The sequence below is a fragment of the Macaca nemestrina genome, chromosome 6 (genome assembly GCF_043159975.1).
Source record: "Macaca nemestrina isolate mMacNem1 chromosome 6, mMacNem.hap1, whole genome shotgun sequence".
Taxonomy (NCBI): domain Eukaryota; kingdom Metazoa; phylum Chordata; class Mammalia; order Primates; family Cercopithecidae; genus Macaca; species Macaca nemestrina.
The window spans coordinates 31,098,926-31,113,175 of NC_092130.1; the positions used below are offsets into that span (position 1 = coordinate 31,098,926).

General features: G+C 42.3%; 1 protein-coding gene and 1 long non-coding RNA gene across 4 annotated transcripts in view; both read right to left on the bottom strand.

Annotated features, from left to right (window-relative positions):
- LOC105466891 (actin binding LIM protein family member 3) overlaps positions 1–14,250 on the bottom strand; it is a 119,990-nt gene that overhangs the window by 72,503 nt on the left and 33,237 nt on the right. For all 3 annotated transcript variants that reach the window (XR_011624583.1, XR_011624584.1, XM_011716051.3), the window contains exon 3: positions 4,773–4,910. Coding sequence is in view for 1 of the 3 variants with exons in the window: in XM_011716051.3 (XP_011714353.1) it covers positions 4,773–4,910 (138 nt within the window). In the remaining 2 variants the exon portion in view is untranslated. The remainder of the gene's footprint in view (positions 1–4,772; positions 4,911–14,250) is intronic.
- Positions 935–4,766, bottom strand: LOC139363738 (uncharacterized). The gene is made up of 2 exons (XR_011624585.1): positions 4,307–4,766; positions 935–3,985 (listed from the first exon to the last, which is right to left on the bottom strand). It is a non-coding gene; the product is annotated as an uncharacterized lncRNA (long non-coding RNA).

Sequence of the window (14,250 nt, forward strand, 5' to 3'; positions counted from 1 at the left end):
GGCAAGTTACTTCTGTAGCAGGGTGCACCCTTACAGATGGAGCAAAGGTGAGGGTGCACTTGGACAAGGGAGGGGAAGGGGTTCTTATCCCTGAGGCACGTGGTCCCTGCTGCTGTGTGGTTCCCCTATTGGCTAGGATTAGACCGCACAGGCTAAACTAATTCCGATTGGCTAATTTAAAGAGAATGACAGGGTGAGTGCACTGGCGGGAGTCACGGCAGAGCAGGTAGCAGGTAATCTGAATGAGCTAGAGTGGAGCATGTGATCAGAATGAGTTAGGGTGGCACAGGTGATCGGAATGAGTCAGGGTGGAGTAGGTAATCAGAATGAGTCAGGGTGGAGTAGGTAATTGAAAAAAGTTGCTTTACAAGGAAGTTAAGTTTAAAAGTAGAAGGCAAAGAATTGAACATACTGACATATTAATTCTTTGAAAAGAAATTTAGAACTCATATCTAACAGAAACATTCAGTCTTTCACCATTAAGTATAATCTTAGTTGTAGGTTTGTCTTTGTTCTAGAAAGATAGTTTTGCTGAATACATAATCTTTCCTTGATAGTTATTTCTTTTAGTACATTAAAGATACTCTTCTGCTGTTTTCTAGTTTCCTTGTTGCTATTGAAAAGTCAGCTGTCTGTCCATTTACCATTTATATGCAGATGATTTGTCTTTTCTCTCTGGCTGCTTTTAAGATTGGCTCTTTGATGATCTGAGGTTTTACTCTGGTATGTGTAGGTGGATTTCTTTTAAATTTTCCTGCAGGAATTTATTAGGTTTTCTGGATTCAAGGATATGTGTCTTTCAACAGCTCTAGAAAATTCATAGCTGTTGTCTCTTCAAATATTGTCCTCCCACTCATGTTCTCTATTATGTATCCCCAGAACTCTGATTAGAAATACATGTCAGGACCTCTCACTATATTCTCCACATATTAGCTTCTTTTTTTTTTTTTTTTTACCACCTTCTCATATTTTTGATTTATTATCTGTATAACATTTTTTGGATGAAATCTTCTGGTTTATTAGTTCTTTCTTTAGCAACATCTAATCTGCTATTTAATTTATACATTGAATTTTTAATTTCAAAGATTATATGTTTCTGTTTTTAGAAGTTTTACTTGTTTCCTTTTCAAATCTTCTGTACTATTTCTTATAATGTACTGTTCGGTTTTTTGCTCATATTTTCTAGTTTGTTTAAATGTATCAATATAGTTATTATATAATGACAGAAAATTTCAATATACAAAGCCATTGAGGTTCTGATTCTGTTCGCCATTGTTTCTGCTGGCTCTCACTCCATTATAATTTGTAAGTTTTTGACTGACTGTGAGTTACTCATTTTCATAATCACGCTATGTGTGGAAAGTCTTTGAGGCCTGGAATAAAGTTGAGTTCCTCCAAAGAGGAGTATCATTTGCTTTTGCCATTTGCCAGGCGGGAGACTGCTGTAACTTAGATTTTCTGCTTGACTCTATTGTATATTTTATATATTGTTATAATTTTTATTATAAATGTACATGAATAAAGGGTGGATTATGGACAGATATTTTCATAAACAATTTTTCATATATATATATATTTTTTAGACGGAGTCTCACTCTGTCACCAGGCTGGAGTGCAGTGGCGCGATCTTGACTCACTGCAACCTCCACCTCCTGGGTTCAAGCGATTCTCCTGTCTCAGCCTCCCGAGTAGCTGGGACTACAGGTGCCTGCTACCACACACAGCACATTTTTGTATTCTTAGTAGAGACGGGGTTTCACCATGTTGGCCAGGCTGGTCTTAAACTCCTGACCTCATGACCCTCCTGCCTTGGCCTCCCAAAGTGCTGGGATTACAGGAGTGAGCCACTGTTTTATTCCCCTCTACCCAGTGCCAAAGTTGGAACAGGCAAGTTTCCTTGCTCTCTCCCTCTCCAGAGCCAGTTTATTTCTTATCCTTCATACACCGAGAACATTTTTTTCAGGGGGAAACAGCTGTATACATAAGTCTCCTATTGGATTCCCACTTTGACTAGATGCTAAGCTTAGCCTCCTGTTCTCCATGATCCATTTAGACAACAGAGTAAAAGCTCAAGGTCTCCAAGGTTTAAGATAAACTATCAGGATGAAATAAGGCATTGGGAGTCACAGCAGGGTTTCTGTTTCCATTTTTAACCTTTGTAGATTCCTTCCTTTCATGTCAGCACAGCAGTGCATGTTAAAATAGTTGTAAAAGAAATTCATAAAAATTTTAGATTATTTAGATGAGAAAACTGTCTAATAGGGTACTTAATTGTCATGTTGATTACTGTTGGAAATAAAAATCCTCTCATTTGTTTTACCTTTAAGCAAATGGACATTGAAAATATTCAGAAAAATATTGGTCTATTTTTTTCCCTCTTAAAATCTACTTTGAAAGAGATTCCACAAACTCTGTGTGGTAAATGTGAAAATGGTCAAATTATTCTTTTGTGCATTAACACCCTTGAAATCTGATGCTGCAGATCCCCCTACAAAAGGCAAAGTTTATTTCTCCGTGACCTTGAATCTGGGTTGGCCATTTGGCTTGTTTTGGCCAACAGCAGGACATTAAGCTGAGGTTTGAAAAGGTCTTACCTATTAAAGCTTGTTCTCTCTTTGTACTTGGAGCTCTGAGACTACCATATGAACAAGCCGAAGCCAGCCCACTGGAGGATGAGAAGCTATGTGGAGACACCCGGGTTAGCAGCTTGTCAACCACTGCCAGCAGACCCACCTGCTGACTGCATATCATCATGATGAGGCCAGTACAGATAAGCAGAGCTAGAAACTGGGAAACGCTGCCCAGCCAACCCAGAGAATCATGAGCTAAATAAATGATTGGTTTAAGCTATTAAGTTTTTGCTTAAGTAAAAGGTAACTGATACATTCTCTTAAGAATATAATCACATAACTATACCCTTAACCACTTCGGAACAATTTCCTTGCCTTTACCCTTTGTCCTACCTCAATTTCAGAGGGTGTAAAAATAATTACTCACCAAGATATTCTTGCAATTCAACTTATACTAAAGGGGTTTGCCAATACTCAATATAAAATTGAAATCACACCAGTTAAAATGTATCCCGTATATGCCTCTATAAACAAATTAGGAAATATGAATATGTAATTTGTTTGCTCAGTGCAGAGTCTAGTTAGATCATGAAGAAAGCAGTTCAGGATTTTCACAATGGCAGGGGAAGTCACTCTCAGGTGCATGAGACTGAGGCAGTTACTGATATAAAAAGAACCGGGGGTTTCAACTGACATTAAATTCAATATAAGCTGGTGGTGTGAAGTGGCTCCTCAGGAAGTCAGTTCAATCTCAGTTACATCAACGGAAATGTAGTCCTTTGTATTTGCCAGACCTCGAAAACTGTGATCTGTTCTGAGTATCATACTTTAAGAACGACAGCGACACACTAGAATGGATCAAAGAGGAAGACTCCAGGACGATGGCACTGTTGGAATCATTTAAGATGAGACCCAATTTAAGGACCTGTGAAATAGTTTGACATGGGGAAGACCTGGATACGAGTATCTGAAGAACAGTCAAAGGGAAAAGCAAATACAAAGTATTCTTCAGACTTTATGAGGGAAAATCTAAGATCAACAATAAAGTAACAAATTTTGGGTCAAACATTTACTAAACCCACAGGCAATCCAACATTAGAATGGCCGCTCTGTGGAGCTTAGGGAAGCCTGAACGAAGAGGTCGAGATGCGGAGGCTGGAGAGATGTTTGTAGGGACATTGTGGAAGGGCGTGTTGCCCCCAGGCCAGAGGGCTCTCTGTGCTCTTTCAGCTGAGTCCCTTTTCCTGCTGCTAATTATCTATCTTCTTTAGGAACTCTTAGCTTGGTTGAGTCTAGGATTATATAAATTAGCCTCGCGTAAGCTGTAACAATGAAAGGTGACCTAACAGCTGTGTGCTCTCAAATTACAAACCTTACCAAGGTGAAGACGTCTCTTCTCCCTTGTTAAACGTAACCTTTTTTTTTTTTTTTTTTTTTTTTTTGAGACGGAGTCTCGCTCTGCCGCCCAGGCTGGAGTGCAGTGGCCGGATCTCAGCTCACTGCAAGCTCCGCCTCCCGGGTTCACGCCATTCTCCTGCCTCCGCCTCCCGAGTAGCTGGGACTACAGGCGCCCGCCACCGCGCCCGGCTAGTTTTTTGTATTTTTTAGTAGAGACGGGGTTTCACCGTGTTAGCCAGGATGGTCTCGATCTCCTGACCTCGTGATCCGCCCGTCTCGGCCTCCCAAAGTGCTGGGATTACAGGCTTGAGCCACCGCGCCCGGCCCCTAAACGTAACCTTTGAAGATTGCCACACTGTCATAGAATAGGTACTCATCTCAAAAAAACAAAAAAACACAAAAACAAAAAAACACAAAAACACAAAAACAAAAAAACAAAAAAACAAAAAACGATCTTGAATTTTACCCAAGATAGTTTGCACTTTCATTTGCTCTCACATTGATTTATAGGCACAAACCAGGAGTCTCTTCCGATGAGTAAGTTAAGTTTGCAGGATAGTCTTTTTCCTTCTGGGTCAGCACCTGCCCCTCCAAAGTTATCAGGATCCTTGTCTCCCTCACGTACCAACACACTGCCCTCATCCTAAGGGAGAATCTCATAAGAAGAGGCTCAGGGAAAGTCTCTTTAGGTCTTTGTAGATGTTCCAGCTGCCTATGTTTGTCCTTTCTGCCCCTGAGGCATGACCTGGTGGTGCAAGAATGGGCAGGAATCTAAGAAGAGGGTGGGGGAGCTGAGCCTCCTACCTTGACAGGTGAAGCATCTGATGTGGAAGTGGTTGTTGTGCACGCGGACCACTTCCCCTTTGCAGGTGTCTCCACAGCGGTAGCACTGGATGACATTGGAGCTGCCCCGTGGATTATAAGGATTCTGCTGATAAGGAACTGTAAGAGAAACAAAGAGATCACTATCCAGAGGCCCTGATTCTTTACCAAGTCTGCTGCAAGACATTATCATAACTATAGCTGGAAGAAAAAGCTGAAGGGGAAGAAATGATGTGCAAAGTATCTTCAATTCATCATCAGGATGACTGCCAAGCTAAGGTAGCACTGAGTGGTATGAGACATGTCCATAGACCTCCTTAAGCAAGCAAGGACTTTTGAGTGAGCATAGCCTTTCCTTGCAAGAACACAAGCCAAATCCCTGAATGAAGACAAATAAGAGGACATAGAGTATTTCAAGGTAAATTATCAGAAATACCATCTTTTGAGTAAGCTTTAAATTAAAATTAGGCCCCAAACTTGTCCAAGGGAATTTGGGACTTGCAATTGACTCAGAAGTTTCAAAGAAGTGGGTGACTGACCCTGCCTCCAAATGGCTTTTGAGTTAAGCAAGTTACAGCCCCTCTCTGGGCCTAAATTTTCATGTCTATCAAATGAGGGTGGTCAAAGGTAGCACAGACTTTTATAAGGAAGGCATGAAGGGAACGGGAGGCACTCTGGCTGGAGGGAGGCTAACAAGGGAACTCATCTCAAAGCTGCCTTTGAACAGCACTTTCCATAAGACTGGGAAAATGTTACATGTATATAATTAAGAAAAAAATACTGGTGGAGATTATGAAAGGGTTGAAGTCACTGGGAGCTGCAGTTGAGTGGCCAGCACTTGATGATGCTTAAGAGTTCTACTAGCTTATTGGGTCTATTATTCTCTTGCTAAGACCATCTCCAATTTTAGTATATGTGCTGCCAAAGCGAGAATGCTAAGACCAATTCATGGCTACTTTTCTAGATATCCTTTTCTGAGATACACTTGGCTTGGCCATTCTAAAATCTAGTCATCTGATATTTCATTAGGCACCTGCCTAGAGCACAAAATCTCAGGGTTGGAAGGAATGTTGGTAACTGTCTGGTTTGATCTCATTATGCATAAGCTGTTGAGGTAACTTTGCCACTGAGAAACTTACTCTTCTCTCTTGTAGAAAACCCCTGTGGCACTGGGGAGAGAATTACTTATTTCTTCAATTCTCACTCAAAGTTGAAGGAATAGTCCAAAAACTTCTGCTCATACCTTATTAGGAGAAGGCTCACTCTTGTCCTGGTTATAAAGATAACCACCTGATTGAGGGGGAATTGGTACCTATCATTTATGTATGTAGACTTCCTGGATAAACTCTGAATAAGCATATCATAAATCAATCTGGACTCACAGCAACCTTGAACTACAAAGGAATTTAGAGCTCACCTACTTTGGGGATTCTTGACCCTGTGTGGTAGTTATGCCTGTTCACTGGAAATTTGAAGCTTTTCTTCTAGGCACATGGAGGATTGCACATGGTGACTTGCTTGGCAGTGAAATGTGAATTGAAATTGTGCATGTCCCTTCCAATTGGAAGCCTTAGGAGCCAGTATGTGATCTGCTATATTGCCTTTTCCCTCACCCAGCAATGAATGTTACCCCAGATGGTGTGCAGGATGCATCAGCTTGGATCCAGATTGAGAAGTCATGGAACAGAACTCCAAACTAACCCATCATAAACCTCTATCATGAGCAAGAAGAAATCTCTGCTGTCATTGCCTCTGAGACTGCAGCATAACCTCGGTCTGACACTTCTCTTTAATTAAATTTAGTGTTATGTACATTATCTTGTAGCTCTGTTCATATTCTCAAAGAGGCCTATGATCTCCAAAACTGATCTCATCTGCCCTCCTCCTTTTAAAGAGGAACAGGAAATCAGGACTTCTGATCATCTCCCATTTACAGGTTTCCTGAATCACAAGCATGCTATAGGGCAAAGAGCTGGTTGCTTAGCACTGAAACTGTGGTTTCTGACAACTTTGCTAACTGGGGTGGAAGAATAATATACTTCTCACAATCTTTCTTTCATGGAGTTTATGCACATTATTCATCTATTTTTCTCTGTCTTAAATTTAAGACAAAAATCAAATGAATCAGCTAGTTAACTAAATCATTAATAACTCATTAAATAGGTCAATACATGCAAAATATTTCAAAAACTGCATTAAGTGCTCCGCAAACGTTCACTGGTATCACGGCCATCACATCCCCCCTGCAGCTCTAAGCAATCCTTCCCCACCCCCTAGAATGTTCATAAACATTCTCTTTAATCTTATTTTCTTTTCTTTTTCTGATTCTTACTCAATGTTCCCTGGAAAATATTTCACTCTCTCTTCTGCCCTGAATTTGTGAGAAAAATATAGATTCTGTTTATATGAGCAGTGTGGTGATCTACCATTGCCAAGGGAAACAAAGCTGTGAGTCTGAAAATAAAATAAGAATGAATAGTACAATCATCACCATTAATGCTGAGAGCTCTTAGAAGTCTCCAACAGTCCCTCCAGGATCACTGCACAAACTTTCATCTACCTCCTCTAATTCAACCTGTCTTATTGTTCAAGAGTCAACTTCTTAGATCAATTTGATTTTTTCTAATTGGATTTGATTTTCTGGGAAAGTGGATTTGTGAGCATGGTCTTCCATCAGAACTCAGTCTTTGAACCACCCGGATAAAAAAGCGTAAAATCAGAGCGAGGGGAATGGATTGGGAAAATAAAATTTTCTGGGGCTGAAGTAGTGATGAGACCCCAGCCCTAACTCTGCTGCATCCCTTCAAGAGAAGGATGCTGCTTTGCTGATGCTGCATGTGGCCAGAGCTCTAGAAATGTCTGATGTTTGTAAATAGTCCCATAAGCAAAAATTCATACACTGTTGGTGTGAGTTCTTCCAGATTGCTGATGTAAGCTGTGATTATAAAAGAACAGTGGTATAACAAGATTTGAGCTCACAGGTGTGGCAAGACCTTTCCTCATGCAGACTGGAAGTAGGAACTCTGGGTGTCAAGGGAAGCTAGGCTGGGATATGCCACATCCCTGCTCCTGCCCTGTAAGCCAACTCACTTCCAGTAAGATTTTATATTCTTGGCTAATTAAATCAGAAACTTAATCTAACATTGTTCTCTGTGTGTGTGTGTACATGTGTATTGGGGGTGTGTGTATACTTCTTCCTACCAATCTATAACTGCCCTGAAACATTAAAATTTGTTGATTTTCTGCTGGTTACCATTTCCACTAATTTTTATTTCAGAAAATGCAAAGTTTCAGTCACATGATTTATAACATTTTTCTTATGGGTGAATGTCTTTTGAATTCCAAATTTGCTTACACATGAATATTTGAACTACCTTTTATGTTAGAAACTGCCTACCCTTGAGAGCAACATTTGAGACTAGTCACAAGCCTTAAAGGACATTAGCTCTGCTCATTTGTGAGATAATCCATGAAGCTGCAACGTTTAGACCTTATGGATTATGTGATCAATTTCTGAAATGCATGCAGAGAACCTCTGGCTTCTTTTTACATTACTGGCCAATAAAGGGTGCCCAAGACAGACATTCCCAGTTACTTGCCCTTAGTGTCATCCACTAGAACATTCTGAGATGATAGACATGTTCCAGAGATCTAAGTTGTCTAACATAATAGTCACAGGTGACCACTGGGCGCTTGAAATGTAACTAGTGTGACTGAGGAAATTAATTTTAAATTAAATATAATTTTAATTAAAATAAATCTACGTTTAAATAGTCACAAGTGATTAGTGGCTACCATAATGACAGTGCAGCCTGATAGTTAAAAACAACAACGACAAAAAAAGACAACAAAAACCACAAAACACCAGGCAGAGGGAAAAGAAATGAAACTTGGTTGAATCCTGGAAATATAAAAATAACATGTACAAATTAATTTAGGAATATCACCTCACACTAAAATGATTCGTTTTTATCCCTAAAGAGTTATAAAGTTGTACTTAAACAATTTGCAATTGGAACCAATTACACAGTCACCCATCCTGAATTTGACCTGGAAACAAAAGATCATGAGCAGTGAAATAAATGCTAATTTTTAAAGAAATCACACACTTTTAGGCACTGAAAGACTGAACAATCCTAATCTTTCCAAGAATAAAAGCAAGTAAATCAGTTGCCAATGGCTGTCGGTATAATTTTTTAAGACAAAACAAAAAACAAAAAACAACTTATCAATGCCTCTGAGATTAAAAATTAGGGATCTGAAACATTAAGCCCTCTTTTGTATGCATACCAAATCTTTAGAGTTCTATGAAAAAGTACATCTTAATTCCACAACTAAATTTGTAAGTAAAGCTCTTCCCAAATTTTAGAGATAATTTCAAGTTGTTGGAGCAAAACAACATATTGGAAGGGGAAGTGTGACCGACCTCCAGGTAAATGAAAGGAGCATGGGAGTTGAACATAACAGTAAACAAATTCAGCATCCAGTTTCTCCACCTGACTTTTCCTCCCTCTCTTATCTGTTGTTCTTTGTCTCTGTGTGGCTGGGGTAACCTGGGTTCCAACTCCCTCTCTGCTGTTACCTACTGTTCTAATTTTGGGCACATCATCTAACTTCTTTGACCCCAATTCCCTCTATAGAAGAGGTTGAACAAAATGATCCATACAGGTCCCTCCAATTACATGATTCTGCCTTGTGTGTCCTCTTCTGTGATTCTTTCTCTCCCTCCACACTCTCTCCTCTCCAGTAACTGGTCTCACTTTTAAACGAGACTTTGCTTTAAGTTATCAGATTTATTAGTCTCTTTTAAAAACAGCTAACGACACGATTCCTCTCCTATAAGCAATGTGACCTAAGTTATGTTCTTTCACTGATGTGCTGCCTGCACAGTTTTTTCCTCTCCTGAGAGTAGCTTGACCTTGTAGATAAAAATGTTCCCACATTTTAATAGAGTGTCTTTAAAGTAGTCTTTAAAAGGTAGGAGCACCAATGCTATGCCGGTGTATAATTAAAAGAGTGGCAAAACTGACTTGGAGACAGCGTAACAACTGTGAATAATTGGCTGGAAGTGTAATATAAACAGTGGAACTTCTGGTTGAAAGGTGAAACATCAAGCAGAGAATCCACTGGTTCAGCAATGAGCACACAGCAGCCCAGGGCCCAGGGGATGCCACACCTAAGCATGCAGGGTGCAGCCGCTTTCACACCTTGGCTTCTCAATTAGAGCTCAAAACTCAGAGTGTTCACAGGCATCCGCTAAATACCAAAGAAGATCCAAGTGTGGGTCCAGGCATTTCGCAGGTAGAAAGCAGCTGCCTGAAACATCAAGGTGGGGCCTGTATATGAGAGGATCTGGTACTTCACAGCAGGGGCCTCCGGTTTGATTTCAGAGTTGAGCCAGGGCCCAGGCGCCGATCCTGTTTCCTACAGTGAGGCCACAGAGTCATGGGATCGTTACACTGAAAGGGGCGAGAAGCACACCACACAGCGGGTAAGGAATGGATGCTAGAGTCACTGGGCTTGGATTCCAGCCCTGCCACTTGCTGGTTGTGTGATCTTGAGCAATTTACATAAACCCCCCCTCAGTTTCCTCATCTTTAGAGTAAGAATAACTGAAGTAATTTGTGAGTATTAAATTACTTAAATTATATAAAAGTGCTTAGTGCATTGCTTGGCCTCAATAAGCAATAATTAATATTAAAGGATCCCTGAATCCATGTCTCCTTACCCCCAACCCAGTGCAGGGATTCTTTCTAAATCACCCCTATCAGCTACCCATGGAGCTTTGCTCAAATATTTCTCAGATTCATTTTCTGACAAGTCCAGCAAAGGTTTGCTGGTGTTTCCTTTTTGCTGACTGCCAAGAAAAGAACCCGTTGGCTGCAGACCATTCACCACTATAAGCAACCTCTTCTTTCTCCCCCTGTCTCCGGAGGTCTCTTTGCTTATGGGTTTGTGTGGCTGCAGAGGTAGGTGGCTGGCATGCTTTTGATACATTCTGCAGAGAACTGTGTGAACTGGGTGTTTCCCTGTGCGAGGAAGAGGGGTTATGATCTACGGTATCCTAGGGCGTTGTATTTTGGGCACATCTGCTGTTTCCAGGGGAGGCATCAGTGTGTTTGTTGTGTACGCTTACTTAGAATAAATGAGTGATTTGTTTTCTGAAAACTCTGATAGGGAGATTACAAGAACTGCTTCTGGTAACCCCAAGGGCCATGCAGGTGTCACCTCATTGTGGCATTCATCTGCATTCATTGTATGAATACCTGGGAGTAGGCTTTAGAGCAGAAAGGGCCTGGGAGGCTATTCGTATACATGAGATTGTGAGCTCCCTGAGGGCAGGGACCATAGCTTTCCGGTTCACCATTACACCTCAGTGCCAGGCACAAAGTGAGCCAGGCCCATCTCGTTGTCATTGTTTCATTCATACTTGCAGAACAAAGAAAAGGATGGCTGAACTGGTCCAGTGGTTTCACTTAACAGATGAGAAAGCTGAGACCCAGAGGGCAAGACAGAAGAGGACAAGAAAAACTCACACAGCAACTGATGCTAGCCTCAGTGCATGGAGGTATCTGTTCTTGGACCACAAAATGAGAGAGGCCAGAGAGGGTGAGGTGGGGAGAGTTCACAAGAGGCTAAATTATCCTAAGTCTGGAGGTCATGCTGACGTTTAGGGTTAGAGTTAGTGGGCTGGGGGTGCATGTTCCAAGATGCAGAAGCATAACATAGGAGAGGGTTTGGAAGTGAAGCCATGCATGAAGTTAATGCATAAGGAAAGGTCTTGAAAGATAATAGATAATATTTAGAGGGTGGGTCCTCTATGTCAGGCAGTGTCCTCAGCCACTTACATATGTCATCTCATTGAGCCCTCGTAACTCAAGAGGGGATACTATTATCTTCATTTTACAGGAGAATGAAACTTAGAGACCTGAGGCCCCTTGTCCAAGGTCACACAGTTAGTAAATGGCAGAGGCAGAATCTGAACTCAGACAGTCTGACTTTCAAACCCAGGCTCTTACCACTAAGCTCAACTGCCTGCAATGCCACAGTGCCAATGGAATGGCTACCTCTGGGGGGGAAGTGGGAAGTGGGGGTAAAGGGGTATCTAACTTTTCCCTAATAGTAGTCATCTATTACCCAGTTGTTTTAAAAAACAGTTTAAGAAGATGTAAAACTAATGATTGGAGGTGACTAGAGTACAGGCCAGGAAATAGGAAGAGCAATTCAGCATCCCTGGCAGGTGATGAAGAAGCAGTGATTGCTGCTCCAGGACCAGGGATGTCAGCTTTGGGCAGCATCCCTGGCATGGGCAGGTAAAGCCTGACAGGTGTGTGTGCTGGGCCCCAGAGAGATGCAGGCGCTGCAGGTGTTGGCAGCTGCAGCAGGGCGGAAGTACGAGTCCTCTGGGAACCCCTGGGTCCTTTCACAGATGGCCCCGGCCTGGCTGCAGTTTCCCATGTCAGCGGGTCAGTAACACAGCCTGTCTTCCCAGGAGCATGTTGTAAAACCTTTGCTGCAACAGAAACTCCTCCGCAGCTTCCCTCTGCCAGGCTCATCGGCATGCTCCATGGTTATGGCGTGTTGCTGGCAACACGGCTCGCGCCGCCTTCTTCAGAAACGTGTTGTCGGGACATGTGTCAGAACGGCATGCTCTTGGCCAGCCAGACTGCTCTTGTCTGACAGCCAGCTGCCACACGGCAGCTCCAGCAGAAAGGGTTTGGGTTAGATAGACCCAAAGGGGCCTTCACTGCAGCAAGCTTCACAAGCAAGGAGGACTAAATGGCAGTCCATAACATCAGAGAGTTCTTTATTTCTTGTATTTCAACCGGTTCCTATTTCAAGATAAGTGAAAATGAAGTTTCAGCTGCCGGGTTGCTGCCCCTCCCTCCTCTCCTCTTTCCTCCTCTGCTGTTGACTGTGCCTGTGTCTGCGGGCTCAGCACAGGGCCCCTTTCAAAGTAGTCAAGTAGATCTGTGTTCTCATTTCTTTCCCCAAGATTCTCCTCCCTACCCTTGGGCCGGGGAACCATTCTTATTAGCTGGGCGTAAAGGAGCCCTTTCTGCCCTCCCTAACTTATGCTTTCTCTAGAATATTTAGCTTTGTCATAAATCCTTCTGTTCTTCTAAAGGGACAGGCTTTTAAAATTCAAAAGCTAGGAAGCCACCCCTTTTGTCCCTGTTTTCTGCTGCCCATCCCAGCCCGAGGCCTTGCTCACTGAATAGAGGGAAAGGCACAAGAGTGGTGGGTAAAGGAAATCCTGGTTAATATTTCAAAAATACCATCTGGCTACACTTGGTCATGGGTTTTAAGAGCATGATATACACAGTGGTATAAAAAGTAGCTGAGGAATAAAGAAGATTTGATAGAGAAGGGGAGATATCCCTAGGGTGTCTACCAGTCTGGGCATTTTTTCCACTTTGGAGTGGGCTTCTGCCAATCACCACATACTCTCTTGTCACTGCTGAGTCAGTTCTTTGTGATCTTTACAAAGCCCCCAGTCAGGAACACAAAGGAGCCGGTAAAAATAGCTAAAACAACTAACATTAATGGAGCAATCGCTATGTGCCAGGCATTGTGCTATGAGCTTCCCAAGCATCCTCTCATTTAATGCTCACAACTTCATGAGACAGATACCGTATGATCCCCATTTTCTGTATGAGCATGTGAAGCACAGAGAGGATGAGTAATTAGCCTGAAGTTACACCACATATAGGTTTTAGAGTGAGGGTTCAGACAGGCATCAGCAATTCTAGAAGGGGCTCAATTTCTTCTCATCTCCTTTCTCTCCAGTGGGTGTTCCATCAGGTCCTCCTTCTGCCCAGTGTATCCTGAAGGAGAGAGGAGGGACTGCCTCCACCCCAGCAGGGAGAATGGGGTTGCCTTGCACTGGAGGCCTGTGGTGCTCTTTGCAGCATCTCTCCAGCTTATCTGAAAAATACTATTTGGGTTTCGTCTGGGGCCCTGGAAACTATGTTGGAAATAGAGGAACTTTAGGAAGCCAGCAATTGTCTTTGTGCTATGAGTGACTCAGTCTCCTGGCCCTTGAGCCAAAGGTTTTAATATGTACACAACACTTGCTTCCTGAGATGCTGGCAGGCCATCGTGCACTGATGTATTGTGGGGAAATCCAAGGAATCTTAACTGTGAACCCGGCTTTCCTCGAGATGGCAGGGAAGTATCAGAGTGGAGGGAATAGAGAAAATACCTAGTCTAGACATCTCTGAAAAATTTTTTTTTTTTTTAAAGCTATGAAGCCTTTCTTGAAATGAAATGATGAAATGGCCTCTAGGTTATACTGTTTCTGTTGCCAACCACGCATGGAATGCAAACCTGTGACACCCTGGTCATCGTTCAGGGAAATTCCCTAGACCAGGGGTTGCCTGCGTTGGATGTGGATCCCTGAAGGACTTTCTTTGGATGGCCCGGTGTTTGTTTTCACATCCTTGCAGATCACCATGGT